At 42.5% G+C, this 21,023-nt stretch overlaps 1 protein-coding gene across 1 annotated transcript in view; it reads left to right on the top strand.

The window, feature by feature from the left end:
• The window catches only part of CSMD1 (CUB and Sushi multiple domains 1), a 681,511-nt gene that overhangs the window by 470,446 nt on the left and 190,042 nt on the right, over positions 1 to 21,023 (top strand). The window contains 2 exon segments of the mRNA XM_042934172.1: positions 16,429 to 16,547; positions 20,649 to 20,718. Of these exon segments, the coding sequence (XP_042790106.1) occupies positions 16,429 to 16,547; positions 20,649 to 20,718 (189 nt within the window).

The following is a 21,023-nucleotide window of genomic DNA, read 5'->3' as shown; positions in this document are numbered from 1 at the left end:
CCTTGAACAGTGTGAGGGTTAAGGGGTGCCAAACCCCCAGTCATCGAAACTCTGCGTGTAACTTGTGACCCACCAAAACTGAACGACTAATAGCCTACTGTTGACCAGAAGCCTTACCGACGACGTAAACAAGTCAGTTAACTCATGGTTTGCATGTTATATGTCTTATATACCATCCTGTTACAATAAAGTAAGCTAGGCAACAGAAAACATTATTTAAAAACTCACCTAGAGGCAAATATAGCACTGAACGAAAGTTTCTCTATAGTCTTTGGAATTTTAGGCATTAAGTTTGTGAATGGGCAAGAGTGCGATGTATAGAACCGAGGACTTATCTTAAAATTGCACCTGTGGAGTCCTACTGCTCCCACACTTATTTAAGAGGTGGGTCCTGGCCTAACGTGTATTTGTCAGCTGGCCTTCTGGATGCTGCTCGGGGGAATCGTCAAGCATTAAATCAATCATGCTGCTACTCAGGCCGCTCGTGACTCAGAATTGAAAACAAGTCTGGTTTCAAATGAACTGTTGTCGTTTGATGCATCTGCCCCTGTGAGTCATTTGAGGCTACTTTTGTGTTTGGTTGTTCTCTATGTGGAGTGGCTTTCACAGAACGTGCACGTTTTGCCTTCATTCCACCCCTGAGTGATAGTCGTTCCTCCCTCCTCCCTCATTCGTGCTCCAGCTCAAGTAATGTGTGGGCATCCCTGCATTCATCATGAATTATCCGAACATCTCTCATATACGGCATGCTCTGGGCTCTGTGGACAGAGTCATGACAAGACAAGCGGACGTGGTCTCTGCTCACATAGAATCTAAATTCTAGCGGGGGGCATAACAAACGAGAAAACCTAGCGTGTCCGTGATGGTTACAGATTGTGCAGAGTGCCTTGGAGAAAGTAGACAGAGCTCTGACATGCAGGATGACTGCTGTGCTCTGTTTTAGCTAGAAAATACGTTTTGAAGGAAGGGTGGGAGAACAGTAGTCAGTCACAAAAACACTTAGGGGAAAGCATTAGAGTCCAAAAAACTATGGTCACAGCGAGCCCAGGTGGAAGCGTGTCTAGCACACACATGAAAGTGAAGAGAACAAGAGTCTAGAGTAGAGGGAGCAGTGTGAACAGTAAGAAGAGAGGTAGAAATAAGGCCCAAGGGTGAGCAAGGGGGAGAACCACAGCACCTTGTAGCGCGGACTTCGTCGTAAGGGCGATCGGAAGTCGTTGAAAGGGTTCCATCGGGCAAGTGGTATCATCTGGTGTGTCCTTCACACAGATTAAGCTACTGAGTAGAGACAGGCGGTGTGGGGCCGTGGCAATAACAGAGGGTCATCTGTATTGGGTAGGCCCTTTGCAGTCACCAGGAGGGGTGACGTGGCTCCGAGGAGGAGGGGATATGTGGAGAGACAAGGATTTGACACGCAGATGGCGGGTAGACCCGATGGTATCCCGGACGGACATAGAGAGTGAGGATAAAGCGGGAGTCAGAAGGCCCTAGAGTTTGTTTTGAAGGATGTATCTGAATTGAGCGCTGTTTGCCAGGATGGCGTGACGTAAAATCCTGACTTCTCCAGAGTCAGTCACAGCATGCCGCGCGTACTCAGAGTTCCGAAATTATATCCGGTTGTTTTCATGTGATTAAGTAATAGAGAAATAGAAGGGATTTTTATTTAAATTTAATTTTCACAACTACCCAAAGTATTTTGTTGGTTTCTACTAATCTTATGATTAAAATACTTAAAAAGTTGTGGCGTGAGGAAGTTTGCTAACGAAAGCCACTCGGTCCTTCAACTCTTCTTTTGTCTTTGTTCCGTCGTGGGTTAGTCGCTGGTGCTATTGATTCTTTTGTCTGAATGCCTGTTGTAAATGCTGCACCACGTATTTTATGGTGATGGTTTTCTCTGTATCGCTAAGTATTATATTGTGGGCTTGCACATTAATGGCAGACAAACACGATTGGAATATCTGCTGGTTCTAGACTGCCATGAGAATCTACACATTTCTGAGAATGGCAGGGAACTGGGTTTTCTTTTCACTGCCACCCTCCTTGTGATCTTTAGCTCGGTTTGCTTTGCAGTGAGCTCACTTTCATTGCATCCTAGCCTGTTTGAGTCCGCGAGTACTCTGGAAAAGCAGAATTGTTGAGCCACAGTGCGTTTCTGAGTCCAACTCTAGAAAAATAATGTGGGAAATATTTATTAGATGTCAAGCTGTCATTATCTATACACATACAGATCCTCTATGCCCGTGTAATGGGTAAATCTAGAGATTTTGTCCTTCTAGAACAGACACTTCAAGAGAGTCCCACAGGCAAAAGTATACTGCTTTATTGACAAGTTGTGGTCACTCGAAAATTATTATTCTGTGTTTTTAATCATCCCATTGGCTTCAGGATCTTCTTACTAGCTTAAAACTCGTGATATTATTTTATCAAATTCATCCCTTGGGTGTTACAAGTTGAAAGAATATTCTACTGCCGGTCTTACGGATCTTCCACGGTAATTACCTAGGGAATAAAGATGCCATAATTTGAATAAGTAATTACGGGTGACTCGGTGACTTAGCCAACCACCGGCTAATCTTTTATGAGATGCTCAGTCCTATCAGATGGTCTAGATCAAGGCTCTAGATGCAGGGGAGCAGAGTTCAGTCACGTAGGCGATCGAAGAAAAGTTCTGAGTGTCAGAAGGGGAAGCAGTTTTAGAAGGGGGGATGACACATGGCTGTTTCCCACTCCCCAAACTATGAGGCTCCCTCCACCTGTTCATCAGAGTTGTCTATGTTCTGTGTCCCATTTCATAAGTAAAACTGAAGTGCAAACGCCCTTTCCTAGCGGGCTCTCATCAGATCTACTGCTCTGTACCAGATATGTGATCGGCAAGAAAGCCTTTCAGGGCATGTTCTCCTTAGGTCCCTGGTGGGTTTTTTTCATTTAAAAACATGTGTTCCCCTAAATCTTGACATTCCCCTGATTCTTAACACTGGACTACGGCCACAGTGTTCCACTGGTCCTGTTTTGGCCCCTTTCCAACCCAGTGCCACACTGGGATTTATCCCTCCATGCCTCCTTGATCCTAACTTTCGTCACCTGCCAGAAATCCTTCAGGGGCTCAACAGTGTGTCCCTTGCTTCTTATGGCATCTCTGTCCAACGTCTCAATGGGTTTTATCACTCAGTTTCCCCTCAAGCCATTTAATTTGGTCAGACACTGTCCACCGCACTGTGTACATTTCCATTTTCACACGAGTGCTCCTGTGTCCTCCTCACCAACGACCCCTCCCCCACGTGTCTCTGCCTTTCAGAGTCCCACCTGTGCTTCTAGAACCACTCAGCCTGCCCCAGCCATGAAGCCTGCCTGTACTATGTCAACCCATGGTCACTGCTTTGACCTCTGTTTGTATTAGCATTGATTATCCACACGCTTCAATTACAACACATTTTTCCCCTTAGTACTGTTTTCTATGGCCTCTAAGCCCAATTAAACTGCTAGTTGTATGGGATTCTGGGAAATATGGCCCTTCTTCCACACCTCCTTTCTTTAATCTCTGTACAGAACTTAGTAAATTGTGTTGATGCACTTGTTTTCACGTGATTTAATTACTAGGTGATAATGTCCAATTAGGGGGGAGAAATTTCAAAGAGACAAAGGGGTAGGTCTGTGATCTTGTTTTTGATTGTCCATTTTTTTAAATTTAAATTGTATAATTCCCTATTGTATGTGAACTTTTTTTATCTTTACGTATTTATGAAGCGTTTTGTATTTTCTACAGATGCATGTGATGCATAGATTTGTTTACAAAATTATACTAAGACTCTGCTAGTTCTTGGAGATGTATGGTCACCCATTGTAAGGAGCTCGTTCTAAGCAGTGAGACGGATGTAAACAAGGAGATTGAAATGCCCTATGATCCGTGCTGTGGTCTGTGTTGTGGTTCCGTGTTGTGGTAGGGTTAGGTACAACCTAGGGGGCCCTGTTCATGCTGTCTCATGTGTCTGACTCTAGACCTGACGTTCTTATCCCACCTCTGCTGATTTTTTATTGTGGTAAAAAAACACGTTAACGTTAAACTGAACAGTCCTAACCATTTATAAGCGTGTGGTCCAGAAGCGTTAAATATATTCACGTTGTTGTGCAACGGATCTCTAGAACTGTTTCGTCTTGCAGATCTGTATGCCATTGAACAATATCGCTCCTTCTCCCCTCCCTCCAGCCCACGGAAACCCCTTTTCTCCCTTCTGTTTCTCTGATTTTGACTATTTTAGAGATCGTGGAATCATACACTGTTTGTCCTTTTGTGATCAGCTTATTTCACTTGGCATAATGTTCTCAAGGTTCATCCATATTTTAGTCTATGACGGGATTTCCCTTTTTTAAGGCTAAATGATACTCCATTGTGTATATATACCACACTTTCTTCTTTCAGTGGACATTTGGATTACTTCCACCTTTTGGATGTTGTGAATAATGCTCTGAGTGCACAAATATTTTTTTGAGTTTTTGCTTTGAATTCTTTTGGATATATACCCAAAAGTGGGATTGTTGGATCATAGATCAGTTTGTTGTCTTTTTCTAGTTCCCTGAGGTGTAAGGTCAGGTTGTTTACCCGAGATCTTCATTCTTTTTTTAATGTAATCATTTACCACTGTAATTTCCCTCATAGTACCACTTTAACCACATCCTGTAACTTTTTGGTATGTCATGCTTTTGTTTTCATTTATCCAGATATGTTCTGAATTCTCCTGTTATTTGGTCTTTGACCTATTGGTTGAGTTTAAGATGCATTGTTTAATTTCCACAAAATGTGTTTTTTTCTGTTTTCTCTCTGCTGTTGATTTCTAGTTTCATTCTATTAAGGTTAGAGAAGATACTTTGTATGATTTCAATCTTCTTAAATCAGTTTAGGTTTGTTTTGTGCCCTGGGGCACCTGGGTGGCTCAGTTGATTGAATGTCTGACTTTGGCTTAGGTCATGATCTCACAGTTTGTGAGTTTGAGCCCCGCATCAGGCTCTGTGCTGACAGCTCAGAGCCTGGAGCCTGCTTCCGATTCTGTGTCTCTTTCTGTCTCTGCCCCTCCCTTGCTTGCTCTCTCTCTCTCTCTCTCTCTCAAAAAAAAAAAAAAGAATAAACATTAAAAAAAAAAAAAGGTTTGTTTTGTGACCTAACACGTGGTCTGTCTTGGAGAATGTTTCATATGTGCTTGAGAAGGATGTGCATTCTGCTTTTTTGGGTAGAGTATTATGTAAATATCTGTTAGGCCCAGTTGGTGTTTAGTGTTGTTTGAGTCCTTCCTTATTGAACGTCTGCCTGGTGCTTCTGTCCATAACTTAAAATGGGGTATTGAAGGTTCTCAGTATTTTTGTGCTGTGGCTATTTCTCTCTCCACTTCTGTCAATGTTTGCTTCATATATTTGGGAATCCTAATTTTGGTCACATCTGTATTAATAATTGTACCTTCCTGGTCAGTTGATCCTTTTCTCATCACACAATGTCCATCTTTGTCTCTGGTGGCAGTTTCACCTTAAAGGCTGTTTTATCTCTGTAAGTGTGGCCACTCCTGATCTTGTTAGTTTCTTACTTTTATGAAATATCTTTTACATCATTTCATTTTAAGTCTATGTGTATCCTTAGATCTAAAGTGAGTGTCTTGTAGGCAGCATATGATCGGATCTTATTTATTTTTTATCCATTTTGCCAATCTGCGTCTTTTACTTGGTGTATTTAATTCATTTACATTTAAAGTAATCACTGATGAGGAAGGACTTGCTATTGCCATTTTATTCATCTATTTTCTGTATGTCTTACAGTTTTTTTGCCCTTCTTTTCCTCTATTGCTGATTTTTGTGTTCTGTTGTACTTTTGTAGTGATATGCTATAATTTATTTCTCATTTCACTTTGTGTGTATAATGTAGTTATTTTCTTTAATGATACCATTGCAATTACATGAGGCTTCTTAAAATCGCAATAATATATTTTATGATAATAATTTTTATCACATATAAAATTCTACTTTATATCTGTTCTACTTTATATCTCCTCTTTATTGATGACACAAATTACCCTTTTATATTGCATACCATTAACATAAATTTGCATTTCTTTGGGGGCAGATCTAGTGGTGATGAACTCCCTCAGTTTTTATCTGGAAATGTCTTAATTTCTTCTTCATCTCTGAAGGGCAGTTTTGCTGGATATAGTATTCTTGGTTATCAGTTTTGGGGTTTTTTTGTTTGTTTGTTTGTGTTTTGTCTTTGAGCATTTTAAATATGCCATCTGAATCCATTTAACCTGCAAGGTTTCTGATGAATAAAATCCACTGGAAGTCTGATAGAAACTTCCTTGAACCTTACAGTTTTCTTTTCTCTTGCTGTTTACAAGAGAAAAAAAATGTTTTCTCATTGTCTTCTTGTTGTGATAATTTGATTACGGTATGTCTCAATGTAGGTTTCTTTAGATTTAACCTGGTTAGAGTTCCTTAAACTTATTTAATTGGTATGCCCGTTTCTTTCCTCAGATTTGGACAGTTTTCAGCCATTATGTCTTCAGATAGGCTTTCTGCCTTCTTTTCTCTTGTTTTCTTCCTTCTGGGATTCCCATAATACACATAGAGTTCTGTTTGATGGTTTTCTATAATTCCATTAAACTGTATTCATTTTTCTGCCTTTTATTCTCCTCTGACTTGACAATTTCAAATGACCTGTCTTCTTCAAGGTTGCTGTTTCTTTCTTGTGCTTGAATAAGTCTAACGTTGATCCTCTCTAATGGATTTGCCAGTTCAGTTCTTGTATTCTTTAGCTCACAATTTCTGTTTTGTCTTTCTTCATGTTTTTGTTGTTGTTGTTGTTGTTGTTGTTGTTGTTGATATTTTTATTTTGTTCATATATCCCTTTCTTGATTGAGTTGAGTAGTTTATCTGTGTTCTCTTGTAATTTGTTGAGCAGTCTAATGACCATTATTTTGAATTCTTTGCCTGGTAATTCACGTCTCCATTTCTGTATGGTGGGTTTCTAGAGATTTCATTTGACCCTTTAATTTGACCATTTTCTTATTTCTTCATATGTTGTTTCATCTTCTGTTGCAATTTTGTTTTACCTTCTGTTCAGCCACATTTCTCTGTCTCTGCAATTTAGTTTTGTAGAGGGTGGACTTTCGCCTGTTGGCCCAACTAGAGATTCTGAGTGCTCCAGCCTCTTCTTAAGATGTGTGCTCTTGGGTCTTGCGCATGTAATCTCCTGACAGGAGACCTTTGCTGGCTGCTAATCTGGAGCTTCCCCTAGATGTGTCTCTTACCATAGCTGCTTGCAACTTGAGCCCCCATCCCCAAACCTGCCGCCCCTTCCTCCTGGCTATGGTACTACAAATTCTGGTGTGAATCAGTCCACATTATTGCCTTTGTTCTGAGGTACGGACTTTGTATTTGTTCCTATCAACCCTTAGATTCAAGGAAGAGAGAAACCAGTCCCTCAGGCAGCTCTCTAAAAGTCAGAACATTGGGTATATGTTCCACTGTCATCTTTCCATCCACAAGGAGACCTCGGAAGTTGGGACTTTCCTTCCAGTAGTGCCCACTGTGTCATGGAGAGAGTCTCTGGCCATGAACTTTTCCACCAGCTTCAATGCAGTTTGCTTTGTGCTTCTCCAGGGTTCAGGAACCTTTTAAATGGTTTCTAAATTTCCTACGGGGGAGTTTGTCTGTATTGGTGTTAAGTTGGTGTCTCCAAGGGGGAAGGAAGCCCTGGGGTTTCCTACTTTGCCATCTTGCCGACATTACTCCTAGAATTGATGTATTTTTTTAAAAATATGAGTTAAATTGTTGAAGGACTAGTTAAATTAATTCACATTATTCAAGAGCAGAGAATTTTAAAAAATATATATATATGTTTATATATTTATACCTTTGCTTTACTACTGTGCTACCAATTTCTTAATCTGCTAACAAATAATATGTTTGGCCTGAATGCACACTGTTGCAGTTTTTTCTTTTCTTTTGTTTCTGAGGTATAGTTACAGTTGAGGTTCTGACATTGTGCTCATCAAATGTTATGTAAAATCCAACATGTTAAATTATTTCATACTTTGTCATATCATTAGTATAATTTATCTGCATAGTCTTCTGACCATACAGATATTTTATTCTGTAAGAATGTTCATATTAGTCTGTAATGTTTCCTCAAGCCTATATACTAAATATCACAAATGTCTGTTTACAATGATCAAATATCTATATGAAAGTGTTTAGTATTACACCTTAAGCAAATTGTGGAAGACTATTATTGATCATGGGTCAGTAACATCTTTTTGTAAAGGGCCAGAGAAAATATATTCAGCTGGAGGGCTAATGAAAGGAGTTACTACAGCAAGAAATAAACATGACCAGATTTGGCTCAAAGAACATTGCTCAATGTTATAAAACATCATGCCAAAAGAAAAGTATGAAAATTATGGGTTTAAAATTATGGGTGTAAAAACACTTCTTTTTTCTTAAAGTTCCTTGATTCAGTCAGTTAATCTGATGATTTGGCCTATTGAATAATATGAATCTCAATGAAATCTGAATATTTTATATTTGCTTACTTCAGTGAAAAGCAAAAACATGCAAAAATGCATGCATTAAGTATTCCTATGTATACATATAGTCACAGGTATTAAATGTCCACATTTTATTTGATACGTATTTCCACTAGTCTAACTGACACATAAATTAAACAATCCAAGATGGTTTTTATTGCCATTGTTATCATTTTAAAGCTATAATTGACCTTTTACTCAGAAACCCTGGAAACACCAATAAATACCATTATATTTATTTTTGTGTAATTGAGGTTAAGTTCAAGTGTTAGGTTTGACATTTAAAAATTTCAACTACACGTAATATTCTGAGTTTTCTGAACTCTATGTGCATCTAGTAAGTTTTCAAGTGGGAAAACAGTTTCTCTAATTCGTAATAAGTTTCTCTGTGGCAAAGAGGACGGAACTTTTTTCAGTTCTAGCTTACGTGGTCGTTCTGCTCATGAAACAAGCATAGAAAGTCAGCCACGTGCACGTAGCTGAGGACCTTCTCCAAGACAGGGTGTTTCTCTTTTCACTGTGGGTGAGAGGCGTGTTTAGCAATATGTCACTTGGGGCAGGTAATCTGTTCGCTGCTGTTTATTGGAGACATAGGGAGACATAGGTAGAGTACGATCTATTTCATAGCGTTTGTTCTTTATTAATGGAAAATACGAGAACACGTTGTTTAGCAGCCAAGATAATTTTTAGCTAATACCTGTGATCATTTTGCCACAGTGTATTATCCTTTTATCCATTTATTAATTCAGTCAATGTGTGTATGCTTATTCCAGTCCATGCACTAGATGCGTTCTGTGTGCAGACGTCTTAGTCAGGTCTGGCTGCTGTGACAAAACACCACAGACCGGGGGGCTGAAACAACAGACATTTATTTCTCACTGATCTGGAAGATGGGAAGTCCAAGATCAAGATGCTGGCAGGTTCGGTTCCTGGTGGCGATCTGCTTCCTGGCTCGTAACCAGCCACCTTCTCAGCGTGCGCTCACCTGGCCTTTCCTGGGTGCACACGTCCGGAGAGAGGTGTCTCTTACCCTTCTCATAAGGGCCTTAATCCCATCGGGAGAGGCTCACCCGCGTGAATTCATCTAAACCTAATTATGTCCCAAAGACCTCACTTCCAGACACCATGACGTTGGGGATTAGAGCTTCAACAAATGCATTTGCGGGGGGCGGGGGGGAGGTGTGGAGGGAGGCACACAAGTATTCAACGTATAGCACCAATGAAGAAGAGGGAGCCAGTTCGAGTCCCCGCGGAGTCTGCAGTTTGATGAGGTTGATGGTCCAGGAACCATTTTAACCTTAACGTGCAATCAGAGCTCTGCCGTGTGGTGGTGGGACACGTGATCCACCAGTATTCAGAAGGTGTTCGGAGGGTGGAGCTCAGCCGTGCCCTTTCCAGACTTGAGCACTCACTTCCCTCCTCTCCATGAGTGAGAGACAAAGGTCAGTGCTTCTCAACCTGTTCTGCCAGACACTCCTGTCCTGTCTTATCCACGGGTGGTTCACTGCCCGAAGTGGTCCTGTAATCACAGACATTTTGGAAACCCTTCAAATAAAGTCGAGGAGGATTCATCACCGCAGGATTTCTCTGTGCCTTTATATCTAAAATACTTCCAAACCTCCAAGAGAGATAAATAGAATCTCTATTTCCCCCAAATTTATGCTACGACTTTTCTTGACACAGGACATACAATCCCTTATACTTTGAAGATTTCTTATGATCTACTAAGTGGAAAGAATACAGAAAGTATTTATTATGTGGACTTAGCAGGCCCACAGTTTACAGATAAGAGAAATATTTTTAGGGGCTCAGTCAGTTAAGTGTCCAACTTGGGCTCAGGTCATGATCTCTCAGTTCTTGAGTTCACATCCCGCGTTGGGCTCTGTGCTGACAGCTCAGGACCTGGAGCCTGCTTCGGATTCTGTGTCTCCCTCTCTCTCTCTGCCCTATCCCTGCCTGCGCTCTGTCTTTCAAACACGAATAAACGTTAAAAAAATTTTTTTTAATAGAAAAGAAGAAAATATTTTTAGCTCCACATGATGCTAAACTTCTTTGACAAAGATTTAAAAAAGTAGTTTCTTTTCTTTCTATCAGATGCTGTTTTATTAATTAATGGGGTTTTCTGTGTACACATTCTGTTGTCATAGAGACGTATTGACTCATAACAGTGGAATATAGAAAGTCTAGGTGTGCAGTGCGACGCTCGTTAGGTTTATGTCTATGTGATCATAACATTTGACATTTATTTCATGCATTGTCACCTCCCGTGGCATCTCCCTAAGTGAAGCTGTGATGCCTTTATTCACCAGTTTTCCATCACATCGTCTGACCCTTTAATACAAGTTCCCATTTACGGGTTACAGACCTGATCAGTAACACTTCTGTTTTAGGGTGTACCGTACCTACCCACGTGTAAAGACAGCTTTTTATCCACCAGTTTTGTGCAAAGGGATGGTTATTTATTAATTTAGTTAGCAAAAGAATGTGCCCCCCAATTCTTTTCTTTTCAAAATTAAGGAATATCACACGGGGTCCCTCTGGTGCTTATGGTGGCCTCCCTGTGTACTTAATAATGCCCCTGTACCTGCGTAGTTCTTTCACCTCTCCGTCCTTGTCACGAACCCAGCTGTGGTGATCTCTCCGTTCAGGTCAGCTTACCGCTCTCTGTTTCATCTTCATTATTGTTTTGAGCAGTGCAGCTGGCATGACATAATTCCCTTTTTAAGTCGTGACCTTTAAAAATCACACGTCACGCCGGCCAAAATGAGGACAGTGCCGAGGTGACGAAAGTCCTCAACGTCTGTCCGCTGTACCTACAAAGGCCCACTTTTCCTGCTCCAAACCTTTCAAAAAATTACATGTTTATCATGGATTTCAAAATTGTTTTCACTTTCAAAATTTAAGCAGACTGTTCTCTGCATTTTGTCTAATGAGTTTAGAAGAACGGCTACAATTCCTTCCGGAGACCCGAGGAGGCTACTTGCCGTAATCCGCTTCATAACTCCCACATCTGATGCTCCACTGGCAAAAGCAAAACCATTAAGCTGTAGATTGGGTCAGATTAGGACCCTTGCCTTTTTAATGACTTTGTTTTATATCCTTCACTTGGAGGGCTAGACACATGGAGAAACACAGACTGCTTTGGCTGTCTTCTAAATCTCATCCCAACTTTAGAAATCAACACATTTCAAGCTGTGCGCATTTATAGGTGAAAGGATCCCAGTGTATATCTGTGTATAATATGGCATAAACGTCGCACTACATAAAAACACTTGGACCCTGAGTTGTTGTTCATTTATGGCAGCGGGGCTAAATCTTTAGAACACCCAACAATTACCTTCTTAGGAACTTCACATGTGATCGGGATACCTCAAGATTCAATCAGGTTGCTTCGGAACCACCTTGTTAGAAGCCTAGCTTTATACCCTTTGCTGTATCACCATGTATGGTATGAAATGTAAACATGCCGTGCCTCGAAAGAACTAGAAATATTTTCTACAACACTTTTGCTTACAATGGGACAATATACTTTACCAGATGCCTCTCCTTCTGAAAAATTAATTTTGAATTTTCCTGCCAGATGGCTTCGTGTCACGACTTTATTTTAGAGAAGTTTGAGAGCAGGGTTCTTTTATTTGTATGTGCCTCCCTACGTGTCTCATTCTGTGTCTAAATCACTAGCTTTTAGTGGACTGGTTTTACGATTTTATCTGGCACATAAGTGATAATACAACCCATGACTTAACATTAAAAGTCAGTTTTGCTCCAGCAAGGTTCTTTTAAAACTCTTCCCGTTATAGGTGTTTTCAGGAATGACGCACACACGTGTGGACTTAAACTGACCTTCGTGCCAGCTCAAATTTCTTACCCTGCCTACTTCTTCTAGTACCTTCTTTATTTCACACGTTGATTAGTGTAATGATTGAATACACATAGTCTACCCTTTTCATACCAAAGATTGTTGAGTAGGCCTCCTTCTGTGCCCTAAAGGTCAGAAAGCCATTGTTCCGTCTTGTCAGTTAGGACTTGTTGTCTTTCACTGTTACCAGTATTTCTGGCGCTGGGATGCTGGCTCCCTCCTGTCCGGTTTCCCCATTTGGGGTCCCTCATGTGCAGGGTTCCTCTGTCTCTAAGGGGTTTTACCCCGATCCTGTAAATCATAGGACTTGGTGCCGCTCTGCTGTGTTGGAACACTTCTGTCTGGGGCTGCACTTCAACCCCAACTGGCTGTGGGTCTGAATCTGCCGCACCTTGAACTCTCCCCTCTGCTAGAGTGCTGGTTTTCTAAACCCAAACAAACATTAAAACCCCCACTCGTAACATAAATCTACTGTTTTCACTTCAGCTTGACTGACTCCCAGGGTAGCCAGCATTGCATCGTTAGGAGAGAAGCATGATGTATGGAAAATACTTGGCTCCGGTCCAGGGTAGCTCAATAAATACTTGTGGATGATCTTATCAATCATTTATTGACTTATCTCCATGTAAATACATGTAGAGGATATCACTAGGACTGTTACTAGAAGTAACAAACATCTCTGTGTTGTTAGCTTCTAAAATACATGGGACACCTAGTGACACAGACAAGCAAGACAAGGAAGATACTTCTGTCTACAGTTCAAATATTAGGGTAGGGGTGCTTGGGTGGCTCAGTTGGTTAAGTGTCCGACTTCGGCTCAGGTCATGATCACACGGATCGTGAGTTCAAGCCAGCGTCAGGCTTTGTGCTGACAGCTGGGAGCCTGGAGCCTGCTTGGGATTCTGTGTCTCCCTCTCTCTCTGCCCCTCCCCCACTCATGCTCTGTCTCTCTCTCTCAAAAATAAACATTAAAAAAAATTCAAATATTGGGGCGCCTGGGTGGCTCAGTCGGTTAAGCGTCTGACTTCAGCTCAGGTCACGATCTCGCGGTCTGGTCCGTGAGTTCGAGCCCCGTGTCAGGCTCTGGGCTGATGGCTCAGAGCCTGGAGCCTGCTTCCGATTCTGTGTCTCCCTCTCTCTCTGCCCCTCCCCCATTCATGCCATGTCTCTCTCTGTCTCAAAAATAAATAAACGTTAAAAAAATTTTTTTCAAATATCAAGGTCTACATATAACTGCTTCCTGTGTCTCATCATATCAAATACTGATTAAAATGATTTTTGTATGTTTTTGATTTATTCAGAAAATGTGTTATAATTCCTGTAGTTACAGATAAGTGCAACTTATTTTTTTTAAGAAGAATTGGATTTACACAATTGAAGTAAGGAGGAAATGAAAATAAATAAATATATAATAAATGCATAGAAATCAACTTATAATAAACAAATATAGTGCATAGGTAAAATCCCATTATAGCTTGTATGTAAAGGGTTGGTGTTTCATAACTGGAATTTAATTTTGAATTACTTGTTGCATTTTTTTTATTTCAAAATAAGTCTTTGGTTTACTTTGATTTATTTTTGGGTTATTGATATTCTCTGGTCTCTGACATGCCTGGTGTGCACCTAAAGTATACTACAATGAAAATGTGGTGCCACCATAAATTAGGTTTTTAGTATTTCAAGTTGTAATTAAATTTATACAAAGGGTATTTGAAGTATTTCTTTTTTAGGGTCAAATAAAAAAAAAATAGTGACATATGGTAGGTGATATCTCTAGGCCGTGGTAGGAAAAATCGTGAAATTTAAATGTAGTTACAGTATATGTTCTCCAGTTGAGAAAGAGATAAATTAGAATTGTACCAATAAAACAAGAAAAAGGCCTAAATGATTGTACTTTCCCATATTTAGCAATTTTGTCATACCTAAAAAGCCCCAATTGGCTTGAAAGATTGTGCCAGGGATTAAAAACAAATGCTACTCAATGCATTTTTAATATGTAGCCATTTAATATGTCATTTAATATATAGCCATTTAGGGAAATATCAATTTCAACTTAGAAAACCTTTATGATACACTTCATACCTGCTCATCCCAGATAAAATCAATGTGTTACAAGGCTTGAAATCATCCAGCTAGTTTATGTACCGGTGGTGTCCAATTCTGATGCACATTCTGTAGCATGTTTTTTCTCAGATGAATAATCACACTGGTGGTAAAAGATGAAGATACTTTCTCTCTTTGCTTCAGTTCATCTCAGGTTTGGGGGGAAAGTGAGGCAATCTAGTTGCTTCTCAAACTTTAATGCACACAAAACCTTAAGGATGGTGTTAACATGGTCATTCTGCCTCAGCAGCTGTGAGCTGGGGCCCACAAGGTGTGTCCTTGTCAGACTCTCATAACATGCTTTGTAAAGCAAGGAAGTGAAGGAATTTGATGTCTGCAGGTTGACCATTCAGTTACCGACCTCGAGAGATGGGGGCATTTACATACCTGCACTGGGAAACTTGACCTGTTAATTTGACTTGACTTTGCCCTTTCCTTAACATCACACACAAGGAGTCGGTTAGCTGTCTATGAGGATTCAAGCAATATAATGCGTCCAGTACAATGATCCGTCCGTATCAATGTGCGTGGTTGCCGTTGCCCGGACCCAGAGCCTGCTGCACCAGGGAGCATATGTGGGGTCACATTGGCTCCTGCTTCCAGATGCACGTCGTGCGTTCTGTAGCCATCTTGGATTTCTGAATAATTTTATCCTTGACCTCGTGGTTTTTAAGTGAAGCCTGATGGAACAACAGAGGGTGCACCGATGAGAGGAGGTGTCCCAGCCACAGCACCCCCACACACGCACACAGTCCTGGGTGGGAGGCAGGCTGCACACAACCTCATCTTGCACAGCTGCCTGCATAGACCTGTTCTTCCGCTTCCCACCAATTTTTGCCTCTGGGTTGACTGGCGGGCTTCCCCACCTTCCCTGTCCCAGCCGTAATTCCCAAGCGTCCCCCATCCCAACCAGGTAACGACTCTGACCCATTCATTCCTGTTAGTGTCAAGAATAAGAACTGAAGTGTACGTCCAAGGTCACAGGAAGAATTTTAAGCTGGGCTCCTCTCGGTAACGTCCTTCCCCATCTGTCACCCTGGATAACCCCTCAGTCTGTGTAGACTGGGCTGAGAGAAGACACGCCGCATTGATACAAAGGGGTATTTGCGATCACCAAGTCCTTAGCGCCGGCCCATGTCCAATGTATTGTTTATTCTATAAAATGCCATAGCTGCATATTTTGTTATTTGTTCTATGGGGTTTATATGGAGCGGTATCAGTGTTAAATACTTAGAGTTAATTTTTCTGTACTTTAGGCCGACAGCCGGTATTATATGACGCATTAAAGAAATTGTTAGTGCCCTAACTGAAGGCGATCCCATTGAGAAACGTGTCTGATTACAGCCTTAGATCCGTGGATATTGGTCCTGTTCACCCACGAGCACACTGCTCAAGAGGATTTTGTTGTTGTCTTTAAATGAGAGCGAGAGAGAACCTAAAATATTCGAAGAATTTGTTCTCATATTACGTTTTTCCAGAAGGGTAGACTTCCCAGATGCACACTTAGAATGTTTCATAAAGATTGCCATCTATGCTTGAAAAAACACAAAGCAAGCAACCATTGTCATGGATTTTGCATATAGTAAGGAACATAATTTTAAAGGACCTTTTAAAATGGGTACGTGTTGGAATTGGAGTGTGTAGGAGTAAACACGGAAGTAGCAGACTTTATTGTCTGAGGACAAGCTTGGTTTGCCGCGTGATGTAAATGAAACGTACTGATACTTAAGAAGTAGCTAATGACCGATTTAACGTTGCTTGTGGTCTCGGTAGTACCATAAGAGAAAGAGGTAAGGCCTTTCGTTCTTCTCGTCGGGAGGAGAGCAGCCGAAGAACCTGTCTGTTACTCGAGCCATAATACCATTCGTATTACACTCCTCAGCACTTGTCTTTGCGTCTCCACAGCGGTGGGTCTCGCTGCGTGTCAAGAGCCCGTCCTTCCCAGCAACGGCATCAAAACAGGTGATCGGTATATGGTGAACGACGTCCTGTCCTTCCAGTGTGAACCAGGGTATACCTTGCAGGTACTTTCTTTCGGAGATTTGGGAATGGCGAGGGTTAAACTTCGTAGTCCCTGCCCAGCTTCGGGGAAGGCAACCAGCGCCTGGGATCTGTACCCAGAGAAGCTCATCTAGTTTCTCTCACCCTGTTTGGGAATCGCAGTGGCCACATTAAGCCCTGCCTGCTGGTCATCTTAATTAGAATGTGGAAATAGCTCTAAATGATAAAGCCCAGCGTCTCAGTTTTGTGATTATTTTATTTCAAAATGTATGTTCTCCCAAAGAGTATGCAGAGAAAATGCTAAGGGACAGAGTCCTGACACGGTCTCTTTCACCGTGTGACCCCGGCCACCCAGTGACGGGATCTGCTTTTGGGCGGTGTGTCTGTCCTGCTTTGTACCTCGGTCGCACATTCAGTTGGGCAAATGCCCATTCGGTACCTACTCTGTCCCAGGTACTCAGGTCCTCAAGTAATAGGTTGACATCGTTTTCAAGAAATATTGACAACTTTTTATCACTTTTTTATAATTTTATATGAAAGTTTTATAAACATCGAGAACCTAATGTGTAGCGACGTTACTTTTTCTGTTAATTTTTTCTAGTCTAACTGCAAATAAGCTTACTCACAAAATAGTTTCTCTCTGTCACTTAACATAATAATATGACTCTCCCTGCCGACAATATTACTAATCTCAGCACGTATGTTACAAAGTCCGGTGGAAATAGTTAAGCCCGATGTTGTGTCCACTCTTCAGTTATTTGGGGTCACAGAGTACTTTTTGTGGCATGCTTATGACGACATTGAAGCTGATAGTATCTCAAGGGGAAATGTTTAGTTCTGGTCTTTAACTGATTTAATGAGCTTGAGGAAGCATCAGAAAAAAGTTGCAAGGTTCCAGAGTACAAGGCCACCACCATGAATGATACAAGTTCCAGAGTGTGTTGGAGGGAGATATTTTGCAGAGCCGAGACGGGTCACAACGACAGCTCACAAACGCCGAGCGCGGAAGGAGTGCCCCCCAGGTGCCTCAGTTGTGTTCCTCCCGGTCACCCACACGGGGTGGGAACAGGAGGCCTGTCTCTCTCACTGACGAGGAGGTGGGAGCTGAGCCGGGGGTGAGAGAAGGGGGTGGAACAGAAGAACTGGTAGGGCATCCCCGGTGGGGCCACGCTTGGGAATCAGCCCAGGTTGTGGGTTTAGAGGACCCACCCTTCTGCGTCTGCAAGATGCCTGACACACCCCGGCAAGGGAAACGCATCATTGCAGTCACGACGAACAAACACCAGTGTCTAAAGTCACCTGAGTAAGAACAGCTACAACCTACAGATTTGGTGGGCACTACCCTAATTACTTTGACTCTACCAGGAGATGGGCAGACCCTTCCTTGCAGAGCGGGACAAGAGTTACTGAGGAAGCTTTACTACACCTTCACACCTGAGCCAAGTTTTTAAACAAGCGTGCTAAGGCTATCTGAACTGATTCTTTAAGACAAATCTTTTTTTTTTAAAGGTTATTTCTTTATTTTGAGAGACAGCGGCAGCACGAGTGAGGGAGGGGCAGAGAGAGGGAGAGAGAGAGAATCGCAAGCAGGCTCTGAGCTGTCAGCACAGAGCCCGCTGTGGAGCTTGAACCCACGAACCGCGAGATCGTGGCCTGAGCCGAGATCAAGAATCAGAAGCAAAGCCGACTGAGCCCCCCAGGCACCCCTCTTTAAGACAAATCTTAAACAAGTTACAGTATAAAGAATTCTGAGCCACACCCCAGGGGCTCCATTTAGAGAGACACAGCAGGATATACTGATACGCCATCGCGATGCCTCTTTGGGCGCACGTTGTAATTGAGCACAGATCCCCACATGTCGGTACTTGCTTTCCTTCTGGATGCTCACCTCCTTCCCACTGGTTCATGGTGCCACTTGGAGAATCCTTTTATAAGCGACACCTCTGCGGCCCTCCAAGAGGAAACTGGAAAGGATTATTTGCTAAGGGCCTTTCTTAGAAGGCACCAAAGGGTGTGCTGCCTGCAGGTAAGGCCTGAGGACACACGTCTGCCGAGCACAGCCTGTTTTCCAAACGCAAACCAAGCTGTCTTGTCTTGATCACAGACAGGCTCCGGCTCTGACCTCACAAGCTGCTGTGGGTCGTTCACGGGAGTAAGGAAGCAGCCTGGGTTTTTTGTTTTTAATTGCTAACGGTGGACAAGAATCTTCTAGCACAGTCACGTATTTGGAAGCACAGCGTGCATCCATTGCACACCATTTATGAAAAGCAGCCTTCCTCGGACAGTTTGCACACAAATGTCTGTGAGCGTGTGTGCCTAGGGAGGTTCCTGGGCGTGGCGCAAAGGTGCGATCACGTGACACGTTGAGAGGGCTCCCGAGTGCTCGTGGGATTTAGGATTTCCATTTTCTGCAGGCTTGTTTCAGAGTTCTTTGAAGAGATGAAAACAGAAAATGCCCATTCCAAACTAGTAAATAATAGAGTCCTGTCTTCTTTTGGATCCACTATACACATTCCAGCTGGAATCACTAACGTAGAATGTTGGTGCCGGGGGCGCCTGCCTGAGGGGCTCAGTCGGGGAAGCGTTCCGCTCTTGATTTCCACTCAGGCCACAATCTCAGTTTCATGAGTTCGAGCCCCACATCCGGCCGTGTGCTGACAGTGTGGAGTCTGCTTGGGATTCTCCCTCTCTCTCTGCCCTTCCTCTGCTCACACTCTGTCTTCCTCAAAATAATACATACATAGATGCATGCATACATACATACCTACATACATAAATAAAGTAAAATGTTTGTGCTAGAATCAATAACAGAATATGACCCAGATCAGTAATAAATGCCTCCTTTATTGGTAGCCATCAATAAATACCTTGAAAGGCTTTTGCACTTTATGTCTGTCCGTAATTCAGGAAGAAATTTATTAAAGATAATTCAGTGGATCAGAAAATGAGTATACGCACAGCATGAACTTTAGCAGGAAATGTGCTGCACAGAATGTCTTCTTTAAGAGTAAATATAGTCTCCTTTGGCTGTAATGACTTTTTAACATATCAGAAAGTATGAGAAAATGAGTTTTGTGGCAGATGAATTGAGTTTGAAATGTTTCTGAGCTCAGGGAATTGGTTTGTTATTGACAACTGCATTAACGCAAACGCTTGTTTGATGCGTTTGCGACATGGTGGGGATTACTTAACATGAATCAAAGATTTGTTTTCAGCTGCCTCTGTGCCAGTCGTGGGGCAAACGGAGGCTCACAGGATAAGCACGCATGGCAGAGAAGACCACCTAGTCACAGGGAGGAAAACAAAATAAACACGAGTAGTCTGCACACACAGGTGTCCCATTGACTACCTTCTCTTTTATTGTGAGAGATTTTCGCACAAAACTCTCAGGATTTAACCTACAGCTGGTTGATTTTTCAAACACAAATACTAGGACAGATATTCTTGAAGGCTGCAAGTTCAAAACTGCATATATTTAAAGGATAAAGAGACCGTGGGTGATGAGGATTCATTTGACTGCAGCCACAATTATGTGATGGTGTGCGAGGTGGTCCGATAACTGAATGAATAGGAAGCCTCCTGTTCGTCTGGTGGAGGAGGGACTGACAGTTCTCTGTGGGACCGTAAGGGGCGTGTGGGTGGAGTGTGAACCGTAAGCATGAAAGGTGAGTAGGTAGGTACCTTTTTGTAAGCAGCTTGCATCCTGCTGAACTTCCACCTTCAAATCAGTCACCTCGCATTTCCTAATCATTTACAGCCTCCAAGATCAAAAGCTGTAACTTCTGATGATTTAAAACAAAAAAGACAACCAAGGATGTGTTTATTTCCCAAGCCTCCTTGCTAATAAGCATCGGGAAACGAGCGCATCCCAGACAGAGTGTTGGGTGGGCCAGTGCAAGATTCTGGTCTTTACTGAAGGGAAACACAGTGATTATGGATTTTTTTTTCCCCATCCTGACTCGGAGCGTGGGATTCCTTGATAAACGTTAGTGGAATACATTCCACGATTTCTGACTTGTCCTTCGATCAGAGAAGGAAACCCCAGGAAGGACAGAGATTCTCGCGTGCGACCCGCACCTGCCCCGTTTCCAGTGACGTGAAGTCCATTTCCTTGTCTCCCACAGGGCCGCTCCCACATTTCTTGTATGCCGGGAACCGTTCGCCGCTGGAACTACCCGTCTCCCCTGTGCATCGGTAAGGACGCGCCCGCGACACCGCCTAGAGGCGCACCTGCGCTGTCAGCAGCACGGCGGCCAGCCCCTCGAGCTCCTCTTTGGGGCTGCACACGTTGCAACTCCTCTCGAAGCTCTTGTTACTTAACACGAACACCATAACGCGGTCGAGGCACGAGGAAGATGGCCCAGGCGTCTTCTCCCACGGGGTGTACTAGTTCGGCTTTTTCATCATCTTCCGACCAGCCTGCGCGGAGTAGGTGTGAGATCGCGGGCTCCAGGCACCGGACTCCAATTACATTTGTATCAGAAGGGCCAGTGGATTAA

The sequence above is a fragment of the Panthera leo genome, chromosome B1 (genome assembly GCF_018350215.1).
Source record: "Panthera leo isolate Ple1 chromosome B1, P.leo_Ple1_pat1.1, whole genome shotgun sequence".
Classification (NCBI taxonomy): Eukaryota; Metazoa; Chordata; class Mammalia; order Carnivora; family Felidae; genus Panthera; species Panthera leo.
Note: the sequence above shows the minus strand (reverse complement) of the source record. Positions and strands in the feature narration are given on the sequence as shown.